This window comes from Hibiscus syriacus, unplaced genomic scaffold (assembly GCF_006381635.1).
Source record: "Hibiscus syriacus cultivar Baekdansim isolate YM2019G1 unplaced genomic scaffold, ASM638163v2 tig00113722_pilon, whole genome shotgun sequence".
In the NCBI taxonomy this organism is placed as follows: Eukaryota; Viridiplantae; Streptophyta; class Magnoliopsida; order Malvales; family Malvaceae; genus Hibiscus; species Hibiscus syriacus.
In genome coordinates, this window is record NW_024063469.1 from 2,193,348 (window position 1) to 2,209,400 (window position 16,053).

At 33.4% G+C, this 16,053-nt stretch overlaps 1 protein-coding gene across 1 annotated transcript; it reads left to right on the plus strand.

Moving 5' to 3' along the window:
• Positions 1-7,939: 7,939 nt before the first annotated feature.
• On the plus strand, positions 7,940-8,560 carry LOC120187146. Its single transcript, XM_039190925.1, has one exon. It carries the CDS (start codon positions 7,940-7,942, stop codon positions 8,558-8,560), a length of 621 nt encoding a protein of 206 aa, XP_039046856.1.
• Positions 8,561-16,053: the final 7,493 nt, after the last annotated feature.

Below are 16,053 nucleotides of genomic sequence, written 5' to 3' on the forward strand. Positions count from 1 at the left end.
GGAATAGCAATCAGTTGTAATAATTCCGAAAGCACTTGATTCTCAACTTTTACTTGTTGACATGTCAAACATGTAACAACAAACTTAGTAATGTTTCTTTTCATACCTGGCCACCAAAATAACTCTTTACATCCTGATACATTTTGTTCCCACTTGTATGCATAGTCAGTAGACTATAATGTACCTTAGAAAGAATATATTTCTTCAACTCATCATTATGAGGAATAAGAATTCTCCCTCAACAATTTCCATCAAAGTTGACTTCAAAGTCTTTAGTCTCGCATTTTTTTCCACAAGTGAAATATTTTTTTTTTCATTTCTCATTTTTTTCTCTATTTCTTTTCTTTCTCATTTTCATTTTTTTTCTTCTTCGTTTTCGTTTTCGTTTTCATTTTCTATTTTCATTTTCTATTTTTTTTCTTCTTCTGTTTGTTTTTTTCTTCTTCTTATAATATATGTTTTTAACTCTTATGCATATGCCGAGACAACATGACTAAGAAAATTAACTTCTGATAGCCAAAACTCACTCTTTGACAGTTTTGCATTACCTTTTTATCCTTAAGTATTTCGAATACAGTACGAATATAAGCATCATGCTTTATCTTTGTATTCAAGTATACTCGAATGTCATCAATACAACCACCTCAAATTAATCCAAGTAAAATTGAAATACTTGATTCATCAAGTCTATGAATGCTACCTGAGCATTTTTCAAACCAAACGGCTTTACTACGAACTCGTAGTGTCTATACCGTTTCTTGAAAACTATCTTTGGAACATCTTCCTCTTTAAAATTTAACCGGTGATATCCCATTCGAATATCAATTTTAGAAACATTATTGCTCCTTTTAAGCTGATAAAACAAGTCATCAATCCTCAAAATAGGATATTTGTTTCTGATAGTTACTTTGTTTAACTATCAATAATATTTTCAATAATCTATGCATAGTTGCATATATCCATTTTTTTATAACCAATATTTGTTTACCCAAGGTATAAAATATTCAGTCTAATGCATCCTCCATTTATCAGCTCTTGCATTTGTTTATTTATTCTTGAATAATTAAAACCTTTTCCATCTCCAAGGAAAGTCTTAATGTTCACATCATTCAATAAGGAAACTTAATGTTCACATCATCCTAGTGGCATGTATACACTTTTTAATTCAAAAAAAACTCGGTTTAGTCCTAGAATCGGCTAAACCTGTAGCTCTGATGCCAATAAATGTAACACCCGTAACCCGTATAATTATACCTATACATATTACATATATTATCCGATTTCTCGAAAACCATTACCTTTTCAAAAGCGATTTAAAATTTATTTTCTTAAAATAGTAAATGATATTATAAAATTATCATATCATAAAAATTACGTTTCGTTGTAACCAATTTAATTCAAAATATTTTTATTTATGAATAGTGAATAGTACCCGTGAATAGTGAACAGTGGGGGAATCGATTCCCTGTAGCAGGGGAATCGGTACCCCTTTTACAATCTGGAAAATTTTGTTTAAAATCGTGGTTACTGTTCATACTACAGTAACTTCCGAAAATTTAAATATAAATTCATAAAAATTCACCTTTCATCACTATAAAAATTTCCAAAATTAATTAAACAAATAAATTGAACATTTTTCAAATTACTTGCCACTATCTAAAATCAAATTTCACAATAGGATGTCTTACTGATATTGAAATATACCTCTCGATGCTTGATGTCGTTCTGAACTCTTTATTCTTATACTTTGCTTTTTACCTACGCGTGAAAATCATCACACGCTAAGTATAAACTTAGTGAGGCAATTAAAACATTTAACAGTGCAATACAATTCATGTATGATTTTCAATATCAAATATCAAATTTCCATAAAATCGTTTTACTAACATATCCAATATTTTACCATGATCAAAATAATATAAAATCTCTTACCATTTATCCCATAAGCTCGTAAGCTTATTTTACCAAAATACTTACCATTTAAATTCCATAAGCTCGTAAGCTTATTTTTCCTATATACTTGCCATTATTCCGTAAGCTCATAAGCTTATTTGCATGGTTACCATTTATTAACCAATAAACATAATCCATAGCCAATAACCCAATATTAAACCTTGAGGACCCTGGGTATTCGAGTAATATTTGCACCGTAGTGCTACACATAAGGTCGTGCCCACCATATACACCGAAGTGTATTACACATAAGGTCGTGCCCACCATATACTCCGAAGTGTATTACACATAAGGTCGTGTCCACCATATACACCGAAGTGTATTATAAACCTGCAGCTGCTATACTCTATGGCATGCCAACTATACCCTGTCCCTCAATGACTTACTTGGGCATATAGTCTATTTTATTCGATCCATCCATGGCAAAGTATATTATCAAATTTAACATTGAGCAGTTCATACCCGGAAACATCCATGGTAAAATATCACATTTTTTTTCATGATCAATGCATTTTAATTTCATACTCTGACATCTCAATGTCAATTTATAAAAAATGATATAAAATCATGCCGATATAAACAAGGTCGACTTATCGCAAGTCTTCCTTATGATGTATAAAACATCCATGTATAATTTCATGTATGTATTGCACTCACCTTGATACTTTATATCTTTCAAAATATTTGTGCCTCACTATTGTCCACAATATACCCTTTTTATACTTGACTTGCTTCAATTGCAAATCAACCATGATCTATATAAATCACAAATTCATAATAATCCATATGTTAGTATTTTACTAACATAAATACATTCCACCATATCTCCATACTATATTTGAAATTCATCATCTATCAAAATATTTAACTCTTAATAATTCCTTATAACATTGGAACTAACTTTTCCAATTTACTCAAAATGGTCTTCACCATTTTACCACTTAAATTCTTAATACCAATAATTCCAACATTGAAATTATTTCCATTCAAATGCTTTTACAAAAGCATAAATACATTTAAATACCCCAACTATGCATTTGTTGTACTTAAATCACCAATCATTTCAATCTTCCCAAAATAATCAATTTCACATCTAACACTCATTTCAATTCTCAAACAACAATTTCCAGCATAGTACATCAATTATACAACACTTACACAACAACCCATTAATTTTCCAGAATTTAGACAACTCGCACTACCCTTAAAAAATCATTATTATTATTGATATAGACACTGGAATTCAATTCCGTTTCTTCCATTAAAAAATAGACTCAAATACGAATCTATCAATATAAATAACTCCTTCTAATTCATTATGTACAATTTATGGTGAATTTTCAAAGTTTACCAACATAATCTGTTTTGTACAGAATTCTGCTGTCCGACTTTTCTGACCTTTCCTCAGTTAAAAATTCATATATTTGTATACAACTTGAAATTGATCTCCGTGTGTTTTAAACAAAACTAGATCCATATATGAACACAATATATAAAAATTACCTCCAAATTATTTTTATATTTTTTTGGTGAATTTTCGAACCTACTGCCAGAATCAAAATCCAAACTGTTTTCTTTAACTTCATTCTTAGGTTCTTCATCAATTCTTACAACCAATTCTTTAAAATCACTTAACTCTTCAAAACTCATAAAACACAAGAATCAAAATCCCCTTCATCAACTCAAGATAATTTGAACATGAAACCCTAGGAATATTCATGTCAAAATGTAGAGAATTGAAAGTATAATATTTTTCCTAACCTCACTTAGTCTAATTCTCAAGAATTAGCTTCAAAATTAAAACTAAAGATGCTTACCTTTCTTGCTTGAAAGTGCCGGCTCTTGGAAGAAGAAGAATATCAAATTCCTCTTCCATGATTGATTTTTATGATTTATTAATCCAACACATGCTTAATAATATATCATAATTTATTCCATTCAATAAGAATTTCCATTATTGCCCTTAATGAATCTCCAAAATCACCATAAAACCAAGCCGTCTGATATTACAAAGTCAAATATAATTTAATTTGACTTTGACCTACGAAAATGCCCTGAAATTTTCAAAACTTATGTTTTAGTCACTAAATTTCACAGTTTCGGTTTAATCTGAAAAATTGCACAATTCCAAACCAAATTTATTTGATCCAAAATATTACAAAAATATTTCCAACCATTTTATAACATCCTCAAATTTTTGTAAAATTCTGATTCGATCAGAATTTACCGATTCCTTACCGGCTTTAACTCGTTCTTTACTAAATTCCCAATCCAACAATATGATTTCCATAAAACTCCAATCTCAAGAGTAAACCATATATTTATGAAGTAAAAATCTTTTTAGGAAATTTATCACTAATTCCCTAAACTTTTCCCAAGTTTTATACTTTGACCATTAAACTTTCAAAATTTTCATTTTGGTCACTGTCTAAATTTTTGGGGTATTACAAGTTTAGACCATCCTAAAAGATTAAGCTTGAGATTCCTAAATGACCCCATCATTCATTCCCGTAATAGCTTGTAATGTGAGGATTATCAAGTCAACTTATTTAATTCCCAAGTTATCAATCTGTTTTACCTTAGCATTTTCATTTGACTGCACTTTAAACAATTACTTTTGCCACCCACTCACACTACCATTTTTACCCATCTATATACATTTCATTTTGCCTTGACATAACCATTTGTGCGTACTATACTTAGGTAAAGTAGTTTGTTACTTTGACTTAACTAGTAATCTTCTCCGATCCCTGTAGAGACGATACTCACTCACTCCATATTATTTGTTCGATTGTGTATACTTCCACATGTTTTCGTGCAATTTATAAACACTCACATCGCAAACATTTGTCATCAACAGGGTCAAAGAATTACCTCGGCTTTCATGGCGGAGGTTATGGCGGCGTTGCATGCAGTACAGTTTGCAATTAAAATGAGTTTTTCAAGAGGTTGTTTTTGAAGGAGACTCGAGAACAGTGATTGAAAACCTATCTTCATCGGAGACAAATTTATCGGAGTTTAGTGCACTGATATGGGAGACAAAGCAACGGGCACAGGCTCTCAGTGCATGTCTGTTTCGATACACTTGAAGAACGGACAACAATGCAGCTCACCTTCTTGCTGCGTTCAAGGAACTTGGTTTGTATGACCGCTTCTAGGTCGAGGAAGGCCCGACGAGTGTGTAGCTTCAGGCAGCGGAGGACATGAGATTTCTAGATCCACCATAGTTCTTCAACCCTGGGGTTTTGGTATAGCTACAGGATCGATCTATTTGTGTTTTCTTCTCTGTGTTGGGACTGTTCATTTTCATATCTCTGTTGAACAAGGAAGGTTAATGGCCAGCTATGTTGTGTCTGTTTCAATTTTATTTTTACTTTAGTTTATTTTGGCTTTGTTTATTTTCTTGGTGCAGTTCCTGATTGTTAGTGCGTTACACCCGTTGGATTTGGTTTTTGTTTATTTAATTCTATAAAAGCTAGTTGTTTCAATAAAAAAATTAATTAAATTATGATATAATAAATAAAGTTTTAGGTCAATTACGATTTAGATTGGTTTTTGAGGGACTGGTTTTATCTCAAATATTATAATATTAAATATATTATACTAAGTTTTAAAACATAAAACAACCAATTTCTGATTAAATAACATGTTTAAAAAATTAAACGGAATATAAATAAATTGAAAAAATTTAAATGCAATTTATCTAATTTATTTTTGATGCATTAATTGTGTGCATGTCCTTTGAGGACTTGATCAACGGGATTGGTGAGAATGACGATGGCTGCAGCTCCGAGCAAGGCCAAGAGCGCAGCCAGGCTTAAAAGTCCAGAGCTTATGAACACTCCGCCTTTAACTATGTAGCATTCCCCCTCCAACCATCCTTCTCCGTAGCCCTGTTTTCTGCTCATGCTCGTCGCTACGCTCATTAGGATCACCGCAACCCCAAAGCTCACCCTGCACATTTTTGCCATATCTTAAACCCTGACAAGACCACGTTTATGATATGGCTTTAATCATTAATTGCTAAGCAACAGCAACAACAGAGTAGGTATTAAGGTCTTAAATGAATAAAGTATTCGATGAATTGTTCCCTGTTTGTATAACGATCGTTTATTAAGTTAGATGAATAAATATGAAAAAAATTATGTTCATTTATTAAACGAACAAACACGATTAAATGTATGTTCGGTTTGTTTTTGTTCACAAAAAAACTCATTTATTGTCTTATTTATAAACTCGTTTACCCGATTCTTTCTCTCTCTCTCTCTCTCTCTCTCTTTTTAAATATAAGTGAAAGTACATACTAAATTGAACATAAGATGAACTTTGAAGTTCAAGCTGTGAAGACAATAAAATCTCTATCTCTCTCTCTCTCTCTCTTTTAAATATAAGTGAAAGTACATACTAAATTGAACATAAGATGAACTTTGAAGTTCAAGCTGTGAAGACAATAAAAATTAAGGACTAGTAATATAATTTTACCATTTAATTTTATTTGTATGCTCCATTAACCATATTCGTATATCCTAAACAAATATGTTTGAAAAACATATAACAATATATTCACGAATATTAAACGAATATGTTCACGAATATTAAACGAACCAAACACGGATACTTTAGAAATAAACAAACAAACACGAACATAATTTTAAAAAATAAACGAATACGAACCGAATATGAGCACGAATATTTTCTAAAAAGGACAAACAATCACAACCTTACTCATATAAGCTCCATTTTCATTTTGGCTCCTGCTAAGCATAGACAATGCAAGAGACCAATGATGACTTACCAGGAAAATGATATAAGAAACAGAAATGATTTCTTAGCCTTTCGGTCCTGGACCTTTCCTTTCGACCTCGACAACCACCAATTTGCACACACCGCGACGTTCCCTATGATTTGAGCGATGAAAAGACATATTATTGCCGCATCGACGAACCCAAAGGAATGGCTCACCGGAACTTGACATAGCCGTCCATCGAACTTGATATCTTCAGCCTTACACAGTAGCAATACGAAAAATACTTTTATAATTTAAAACTAATCAACTAGTCGCTACAAATATATATACAAAATAAAAACGACCTTGGTTCTCTTGGCCTCTGCAACAAGACACAAAGCAAACGAGACAAGGCCAAGCGACGCAACGACAAAGAAGATCGAGACGCAACCGACTGGGATTTTTCCCTTGGCGCTTGTTTTTCTTGTTGGAGTTAAGAAGAAGAAGACGACGAAAGAGAGGCGTTTTTGCTTTTATGGCTGCTGCCTTGCTTTTATTCCAAACAATTCTTTCATTGCTTAGAATGAGAGAGAAGGTGATTGTCAAGTTTTCCACTTTAAATTCCTTAATTAATAAAGTGGGTTTAGTGTTATTGACATGTGTGTGTGTATATATATATATTTGAAAGGGTAAACTATCTATTTGGTTTCTCGCATATTATTTAGTTTATATTTTGGTCACTTCACTAATATTTTTTTTGTCAAAATCATACATAATGTTATAGTTTTGTTTTCGTCCCTGGCCCTTAAAAAAATTAGATGTGAAAAGTGACATTTTTATTTCTCAATATTGATGTAACATTATATTAGCGTGACATATAAACATTATTATTATTTTTAATGATAGATTATCAAAACAGAATTAAAATATAATATTAAGTATGATTTTTAAAAAAAATAGTTGGGTGACTAAAATGGAAATTAAGTAATAGGTGGATGACCAAATATGTAGTTTATCCCATTTGTAAACATATGGGAAAACGCTTTTAAAGTAGGAAAAGAAGATACCAAAACCTTCCCCACCAATTAGAGCTAATCAACAATTCTATACCTTGCCAATCTTGGGAAGGCCAAAACCGAGAGACAGAGCAATCACATGAACCTCAGAGACCTCAATAAGAAGTGTTTCACAAAACCAAAACCAGCAAACTGTTAACTCTTTGACCCGAATGTTGTTATCGGTCGGTCTGGCCACGATCCAATGCCCTCTAACTCGAAGTTATTGTCATCGCGATCTGACGAGGATGGAGGGAGGAATGTCTTAGTGTGGTGTTGTGCCGTCATCTGCACTATCATCACCTTGGCAATCATCATAGCCGGCATCGTTACGTTCATAGGATACTTGGTCATACATCCCAGGGTGCCTTACGTTAGCGTTGTCTATGCTCACCTAGACCGGATGGAGATTGATCACTACCAAGGCGCGTTGGGAATGCAGGTCACCATAGTGATTCGAGCTAACAACGGGAACCATATGGCGCATGCCGGCTTCTCGCATTCAAATTACACACTTAGCTTAGATGGAAAAGACATAGCCCTATTGCAAGCACCAGACTTTGAAGTAAGTAAGAACAGTTCAGTTGATTTTAATTATGTAGCTGAAGCATCACCCGTACCCTTGGATCCGGAACAAGCAGACGAGGTGGAGACCGGTTTGCAGAAAGATCTGATTATGTTCAATTTGAAAGGAGGCACTCGTGTTCGATGGAGAGTTGGTCGTCTAGGGTCGTTTCGGTTCTCGTGTCGTCTCGATTGCCGGTTGCAGTTCCATGCTTCCAATCTATCCTATATTCCTTCAAGCTGTACTTCCAAGACCAAATGATTTCTTTTCCCTATTTCTTTATTTTTTTTGTATGCTGAATGGCTGTGTTCTGTAAATGCATGCGAGGCAATGAAACGCAACGCAAGCATCAATTCAGCATATCACCCCAACGCAGTTACCTCTCTTTCTCCGCTCATCAATTTATGTTCACTATTCACGAAACGAGGCTTCCTTTTCAGATGCATTCATTCAAATGCATTCATTAATTGATTGGTTATGAGTTAATGCCATTTTTAAGTTACAAATATAGTTATGAGTAAAAACACATCAATAATTATTATCCATATTAGTTATTACAAAACAAAATCTCCTTCATCCCCAATTCCTTTCGACAGTCCAGCTTGTGACTCGTCTCTGGCTAATTCGACTACGATTAGGATATGTCTGACTGCTAGACCAAAGATTTGGTCTCCCCCCACTCGGTTTTATTAAAATTAACGTAGACGACACAATGAAACGAGATTGGAGTGCTGGTGGTATTGGGGGAATCATCTGGGACTCGGACAACAATGTTTGGGTTCTTTCTCTAAAGCTATCGGACATGGTTCGTCTGTGCTGGCCGTACTACTAGTTGTCAAACATAGTCTCAATTTTCTCTTCCAGTTAAACGTGAGGAAAAAGCTTTGACAAGCATCGAATTTTTCAAATAAAAATAATTCTTAATTTTTAAATAAAAATAATTCTTAATTTTCAAATAAATAAATAAAGTAATAGAGAGAAGTATGGTCGATGCAAGGAAGTTTGATAATGTTGTTCCTCGGATTGAATTAACTGCAAGAAAATAAAAAGGAGATTTAAAATTAATGATAATAAATAAATAAATAAATAAATATTGGATAAAAATAATAATGAGAAAATAAATAAAGTAGAAGAATTCAATAAAGATGATGTAGCCTCAGGTTTTGCTTAGCCTCAATTTCAATCGATCATCGAAATAAAATTTTCCCTTCGTGATGTATGACGGTTACAATCAACAAGGTCCAACCCCTGCAGCTAACTCTTCTCTCTGGTTAATTGAAATTTCCATGTCTATCTTCGAAATCCGATCTTTGTTGGTCTATCCACGTCTATCGCCGTTAGATCCAAAATAACTTTAAATTCTAGAAAACCCGACTCGAGTTATATCGTCTCACCGAGAATCAAACTCGATCTTGATTCCACTTAACAGACCGCCGTTAAGTTTGTTCATAAGAAGCCGAATTACGACCAACCGATTTGACTTCCAAACTTCAAGCAAAATAGTCTTCAAATCAACGTGCACCTTTTGAGTTGAAGATGTAATAACTTTTAAGAGAATGATCGATTGTCACTCCCAATTTCCATAGAATCAAGAATACAATATGAAGGTATGAAGATCAAGATTCAATTCTCATGAATGGAATTGAGTTTCGCAAAAACCTTTAGCTAAGTAGAAGTTTAGCCAAGCATAGATTGAATCATGCTTAGCATTGTGAAAAGAAAATAATGAAAGAAAATAAAGAAAGAAAGGTCGATATGAAAGAAAAGTAGAAATTCAATAAATAACCAAGGAAAATACATTCCAATTTGAGTTTTAACTATTGAACCTAAGGGTATTTATAACCCGATAGTTCTAAGCAAATAAAATAACTAATTCCTAATATAATCAAATTAAAAATTCTAATAACAGTTCTAATAAAATAATTAATTATTAAATAAAATAATAATAGAACAATCAAACTAAAAACCCTAAATTAAAAAGGTTTATCACAAAAGATAAATATTTAAGTATTCTCGTTGAATTCATCTTCTATATAACCTTGTCCCGTGTAAATTCCAAATTAAATGTTCAAGGAAGTTCTGCTTGTCTTCTATAAGATAGTGAATGGATCGTCGAAATCTACTAGTTTTTAGGCTAATTAATCCAATGAAGTTTCTGTCCAAAATAAACTCAAAATAAAGATAAATCAGTAATATCCAATCGATAAATGAGATGTAAATAATAATAAAAATATGTAATATTAAACTCTCATCAAATTCTCCTACACTTATTCTATGCTTGTCCTCAAACATACATCAATTCTAGTTTCCATCATTCACCAAAGATTAACTCAAAAGTTTATGTAAATCCCAAGCACATGCATGGATTGAAGAAGTTAGATAAGATAATCAAACAAAAGTGACAAGATAATCCAATAAACAACAATTAACGAAATGAATAAGAGGTAGATATGCAGAGCTTTCGTTATTTGCTTGTGAGACGAAATCAAACCAAGTTTAGTTTCCTCATGATAAGCAATTGGTGGAGTGTGGGTTCTTGCTTTAACTGCTTCGGGTGGCTCAGTCTCAACGAAAGTGCCATTTAAAGAGTCATGACACTGGCGTTTTGCCTTGGATTAGGCTCTGTCTGCGATGGTAACTTCCCTTGAGACTCCAATCGCCCCACGGGTTGAGCCAGTTAACTTATCTGTTTATCCAAGTCTTGTAAGTGTGCTTAGATTTGGTTCTAAAACTTCTCCTAATATATCGCCAGTTGCTCCACGATCGATTCTAATGATGACTTTGGCGACTGGTATCGCTGAGGTGGAGGTGGCCTCGATTGATAAGATAGATTTCGTCTTAGATTCTGCATATAGTTAAATTTCAGATGATCTCGCCACCCCAAATTATAGGTGTTGGTGTGAGGATTGTGAGGTCTCTGGGGAGGTTCTGGAAAATCTCCCATTGTATCCACATGAACCGTAGTATCTTCTTAAAGCATTGGGCAACAGTCTGTGGGATGATCCAACATCGTGCAGATTCCACATAACCTTGTTGGTCCTATTTTACCTGCAATGAGAGATTGAACCACATTAGTTAACTTATCAATTTTATCCTCTAGAGGAATATTTATCTCATGTATCCGTCGTAAGGGTTCATTGGGTGGGCGAAATTGTTGAGAGTTGGCAGCCATAGTGGAAATCATATTTCTAGTCGTGACGGGAGTCATGTTGACGAGAGATGCTCCACTTACTGCGTCAATCATCTTCATGTCCATAAGAAGTAAGCTTTCATAGAAGTACTGGAGAAGATTTTGTTCAGTTAATACGTGTTGCGGGCAACTAGTGCATAGCTTCTTGAACCGTTCCCAATAATCATATAGTGACTCGTTTCTAGCAAACTCCTAAGATGCTTCTCCTAAATTCGCTTGCTTTCACCGCAGGAAAGAACCTATAAAGAAAAGGTCGAGTCATATTAGTTCACGTAGTAATAGAATTTGGTGGTAAACAAAATAACCAATCCTTAGCCAAATCGACTAAGGAAAATGGGAAAGTGCAAAGTTTAATCTGATCCTCAGATACTCCACGTGGTTTCATGCTAGAGCAAACCATGTGAAATTCTGTGAGATGCTTATGCGGATTTTTACTTGGTAATCCGTGGAAGGTAGGGAGAAGATGAATTAACCCTTTCTTGAGATCAAATGGTGTTTCTCCATGAGGGAATACAATGCATAACGGTGTTGGTTTGACAGATGTCGCAACTAATTCTTGGATTGTCTGTTGATCAATTAGAGTTGGATCTTTGAAGTCTTCTTCAGCGTCAGAGAAGGTTTCTCTATCAAAGGGTATTTTGGGATTAAATCTGGATTGTTGTGATTGCTTTCGCCTTTCTCGTAGTGTACGTGAGCGTATTCTTTGGGCTAGTGCTTCGATCTCAGGTATCCAATCCGCTAGTTCGCCTGGATTTTTCCTTGTCATAAATCAAAACAAGAAACAAATATTAGTAAATTTGTTGAAGTCCCCAGTAACGACGCCAATTTGAAAAGCATCAAATTTGCCAAATAAAAATAATTCATAATTCTCAAATAAATAAAGTAATATAGAGAAGTATGGTCGATCCACAAAGACTGAGGAAATTTGATAATGTTGTTCCTCAGATTGAATTAACTGCAAGAAAATAAAAAGGGATTGAATTGAATCAACTGTAAGAAAATAAAAAGGGGATTTAAAATTAATGAAAATAAATGAATAAAATAAATAATTATTGAATAAAAAATAATAATGAGAAAATAAATAAAATAGAAGAATTCAATAAAGATTATATAGCCTCAGGTTTTGTTTAGCCTCAATTTCGATCGATCTTCGAAATAAAATTTTCCCTTCGTGATGTATGTCGGTTATTGTCAACATGACCCAACCCGTGAAGCTAACTCTTCTCTCCGGTTAATCGGAATTTCCAAGTTTATCTTTGAAATCTAATCTTTGTTGGTCTAGTCACGTCTATCATCGTTAGATCCAAAATAACTTTAAATTCTAGAAAAGTCCGACTTGAGTTATAGCGTCTCACCGAGAATCGAACTCGATCTTGATTCCCCTCAACAGACTCAGCCGCTAAGTTTGTTCACACGAAGTCAAATTACGATTAACTGATCCGACTTCCAAACTTCAAGCAAAACAATCTTCAAATCAATGTGCACCTTTCGAGTTGAAGATGTAATAACTTTTAAGAGAATGACCGATTGCCACTCCTAATTTCCAGAGAATCAAGAATACGATCCGAAGGTATGAAGATCAAGATTCATTTCTCACGAATGGAATTGAGTTTCGCAAAAACCTTTAGCTAAGTAAAAGTTTAGCCAAGCATGGATTGGATCATGCTTAGCATTGTAAAAAGAAAATAATGAAAAAAATAAAGAAAGAAATATGGAGATGAAAGAAAAGTAGAACTTCAATAAATAACCAAAGAAAATAAATTCCAATTTGAGTTTCAACTGTTGAACCTAAGGGGTATTTATAACCCAATAGTTCTAAGCAAATAAAATAACTAATTCCTAAAACAACCAAATTAAAAATCCTAATAAGAGTTATAATAAAATAACTAATTCTTAAATAAAATCATAATAGGACAATCAAACTAAAAATCCTAAATTAAAAGGTTTATCACGAAAGATAAATATTTAAGTCTTCTGGTTGAATTCTTCTTCATCTTCTGGATAACATTGTCCCATGTAAATTCCAAATTAAATATTCAAAGAAGTTTTGCTTGTCTTTTATAAGATGTTGAATGGACCGTCGAAATTTACTAGTTTTTAGGTTAATTAATCCAATGAAGTTCCTGTCTAAAATAAACTCAAAATAAAAATAAATCAGTAATATCCAAGCGATAAATAAGAGGTAAATAATAATAATAATAATATGTAATATTAAACTCTCATCAAGCTTAGAGTGATATTGGAATGTGATTGTAAATATGTTTTAGATTGGGTTGATAGTCCTTCCAGCTCTGGCCCTTTCTTGCTCCTCGTCCGAAAAATCAAAGCGGTTGTGAAGTATCACTCTGTCATCCTTTGCCATATTAGTCGGTGTCCAAACTCTAGGGCAGATTAGTTAGCCAAATTAAAAATTGGTTAGCTGGCGTAGTTTTTGGTCTAATGGGTTTGCAGGTAGGATCGTTGTTCTGCTTTATGTATGGTTGATTGCTGGATTGGTTTGTGATGTTTTGGCAAAACTCTATGTTTTTGGCAAATCCGTCCACAACAAAATACTCTACTTCGTTCGCGAGCCGAGACGGACGGCGGCAACGCATAAATTTGTTCCTTGTTCTCTATCACTCATCAAAAGAAGGAAGAATGAACACTATAAATACTCAAATTCAGTGGTATTTCCCACTCAATGTGGGATGGTGTTTTATGCATTACCAACGATATAATCATCAATATTCAACCTATTATTCGATCAATCTAGATCAAATACCATAAAGTTCTGTCATAAGATGATTATGATTAAACCTAAACTAGAATAAATTAATGCCATTTTAATTCTAATTAACAATGAACAAGTCATCGATATATATGTACACATTATTTATAAGGATATTTGTATATATTTTTACTTATACATATCTATCATCTAATACATAAGTGATTGCAATTTTAACTATACAAGCGAGGTTAAAAACAATTATATATTTTATTTATTTAAATTTTACCATCTTAGATATCAATTAAAGATACATGAAGATTTCTTTTAATCATATTGTTGAATAAAAAACCCACCATTAATATATTAATAAGAACCTTAATTATATTCAGTTACTATACAATTAGATTTCATGCAAGTTCAACCCTAACCTAACCAAAAGACATAATCAACGCTACATTAAAATTCACGTCTTAAGGAGAGGAAAGTGGGAGAAGTTCATATGCGACTGAACCATATTGTAAGTAGCCGATAATAGAATTGCAAGAGCTTCGTTGTTTGCATTAGATTGTGAGCAAGGATGGACCAAGAGAGTTAGTGAGGCAACACCCTTAAAAATTTTAAATTATATATATATATATTCTTATATTTTAGATTTTTTCTTATATTTTTTATTGATCGTCTAATTTCGGACCCCTTAAAATTTTATAACTCGACACCTCCTAAAATTTTTAATATAACTTTTTAAATTTACACCAAAATATAAATTTTTGAGTCTGTCCTGATTGTGAGGACGAATCCCAATAGATCCTAATGAAATTTGACGATGAGCTTTAGATGGAGGAGCCCTTTGATATTTGGATAGATTAATATACGACTTGACGAATCTTTCCTTACTCGAAGTGGTTAGCCTTACACCTACCGATTAGTCTATTAACATAAAACACTAGATCCTTTAAACAATATCAAAGATTTAAATAAAAAATAAACTAAGTTGAAAAAAATGTCCTCCCAAGAAAACTTTGAATTGATCAATGAGTCAAATGCTGGTCTAATTAACATAACAAGATGCTTCTAATGAGGTGGTTATATATTATCCAGGGCCAAAAAAGTAGTTGAGGCCAGGGTTTCAAATAGCGGTACGCGACTGTGATAGCGCCCGCGAAACATCGGTAGCGCTGCCTTCCGATATATCCGCTACACCCGTAATAGCGCCCGCTATGGCCGCAATAGCGATAAACACGAAATGACCAAAAACGCGACCTCGACTACGATTTTGAATCCCTTGTTGAGGTTAAACAGTCGGGCGTTTTTCTTAAATTACGGGGTAAATTGAATATTGCATTAAAAAATATATAAATAGCATCGTCAAGTATAAAATCATAAATTTCAGAAGGATAATAATAATCAAAACAAATATAAACATTATAATCAATACCTATTTTGACTGGAAAGGGCTCTATTTTGGTTGCTGCAGCTAAATGGATCTCGCCTAAAGGTTGTCTTAATAGTACGCCCTTCCTCGAGAATCAAGCTCAATGTCCAAAGGCTCTTACCATTTGAGATGGGTTACTTTTCAAGTTCCATGTAACCTTTGAAGCCTAGCTGTTGCTTTGAATCATTAACTATTATTTTAAGGCTGACAAAATCATTCGTCGCGTTTCTATCTCCGGATTGATCCATCATCCATGTTTTCATGTGCCTATAAACGACAGCATCCGGGAATGTGAGTTTTAACATGATATCAAGTAACACATTATAACCTACTTATCGATCTCATACAACTATAGAATCGATCAAACAAAGCTTAAAACATCCACGTGTCAATGTCAAACCAAGACATTTACTAATACCCTC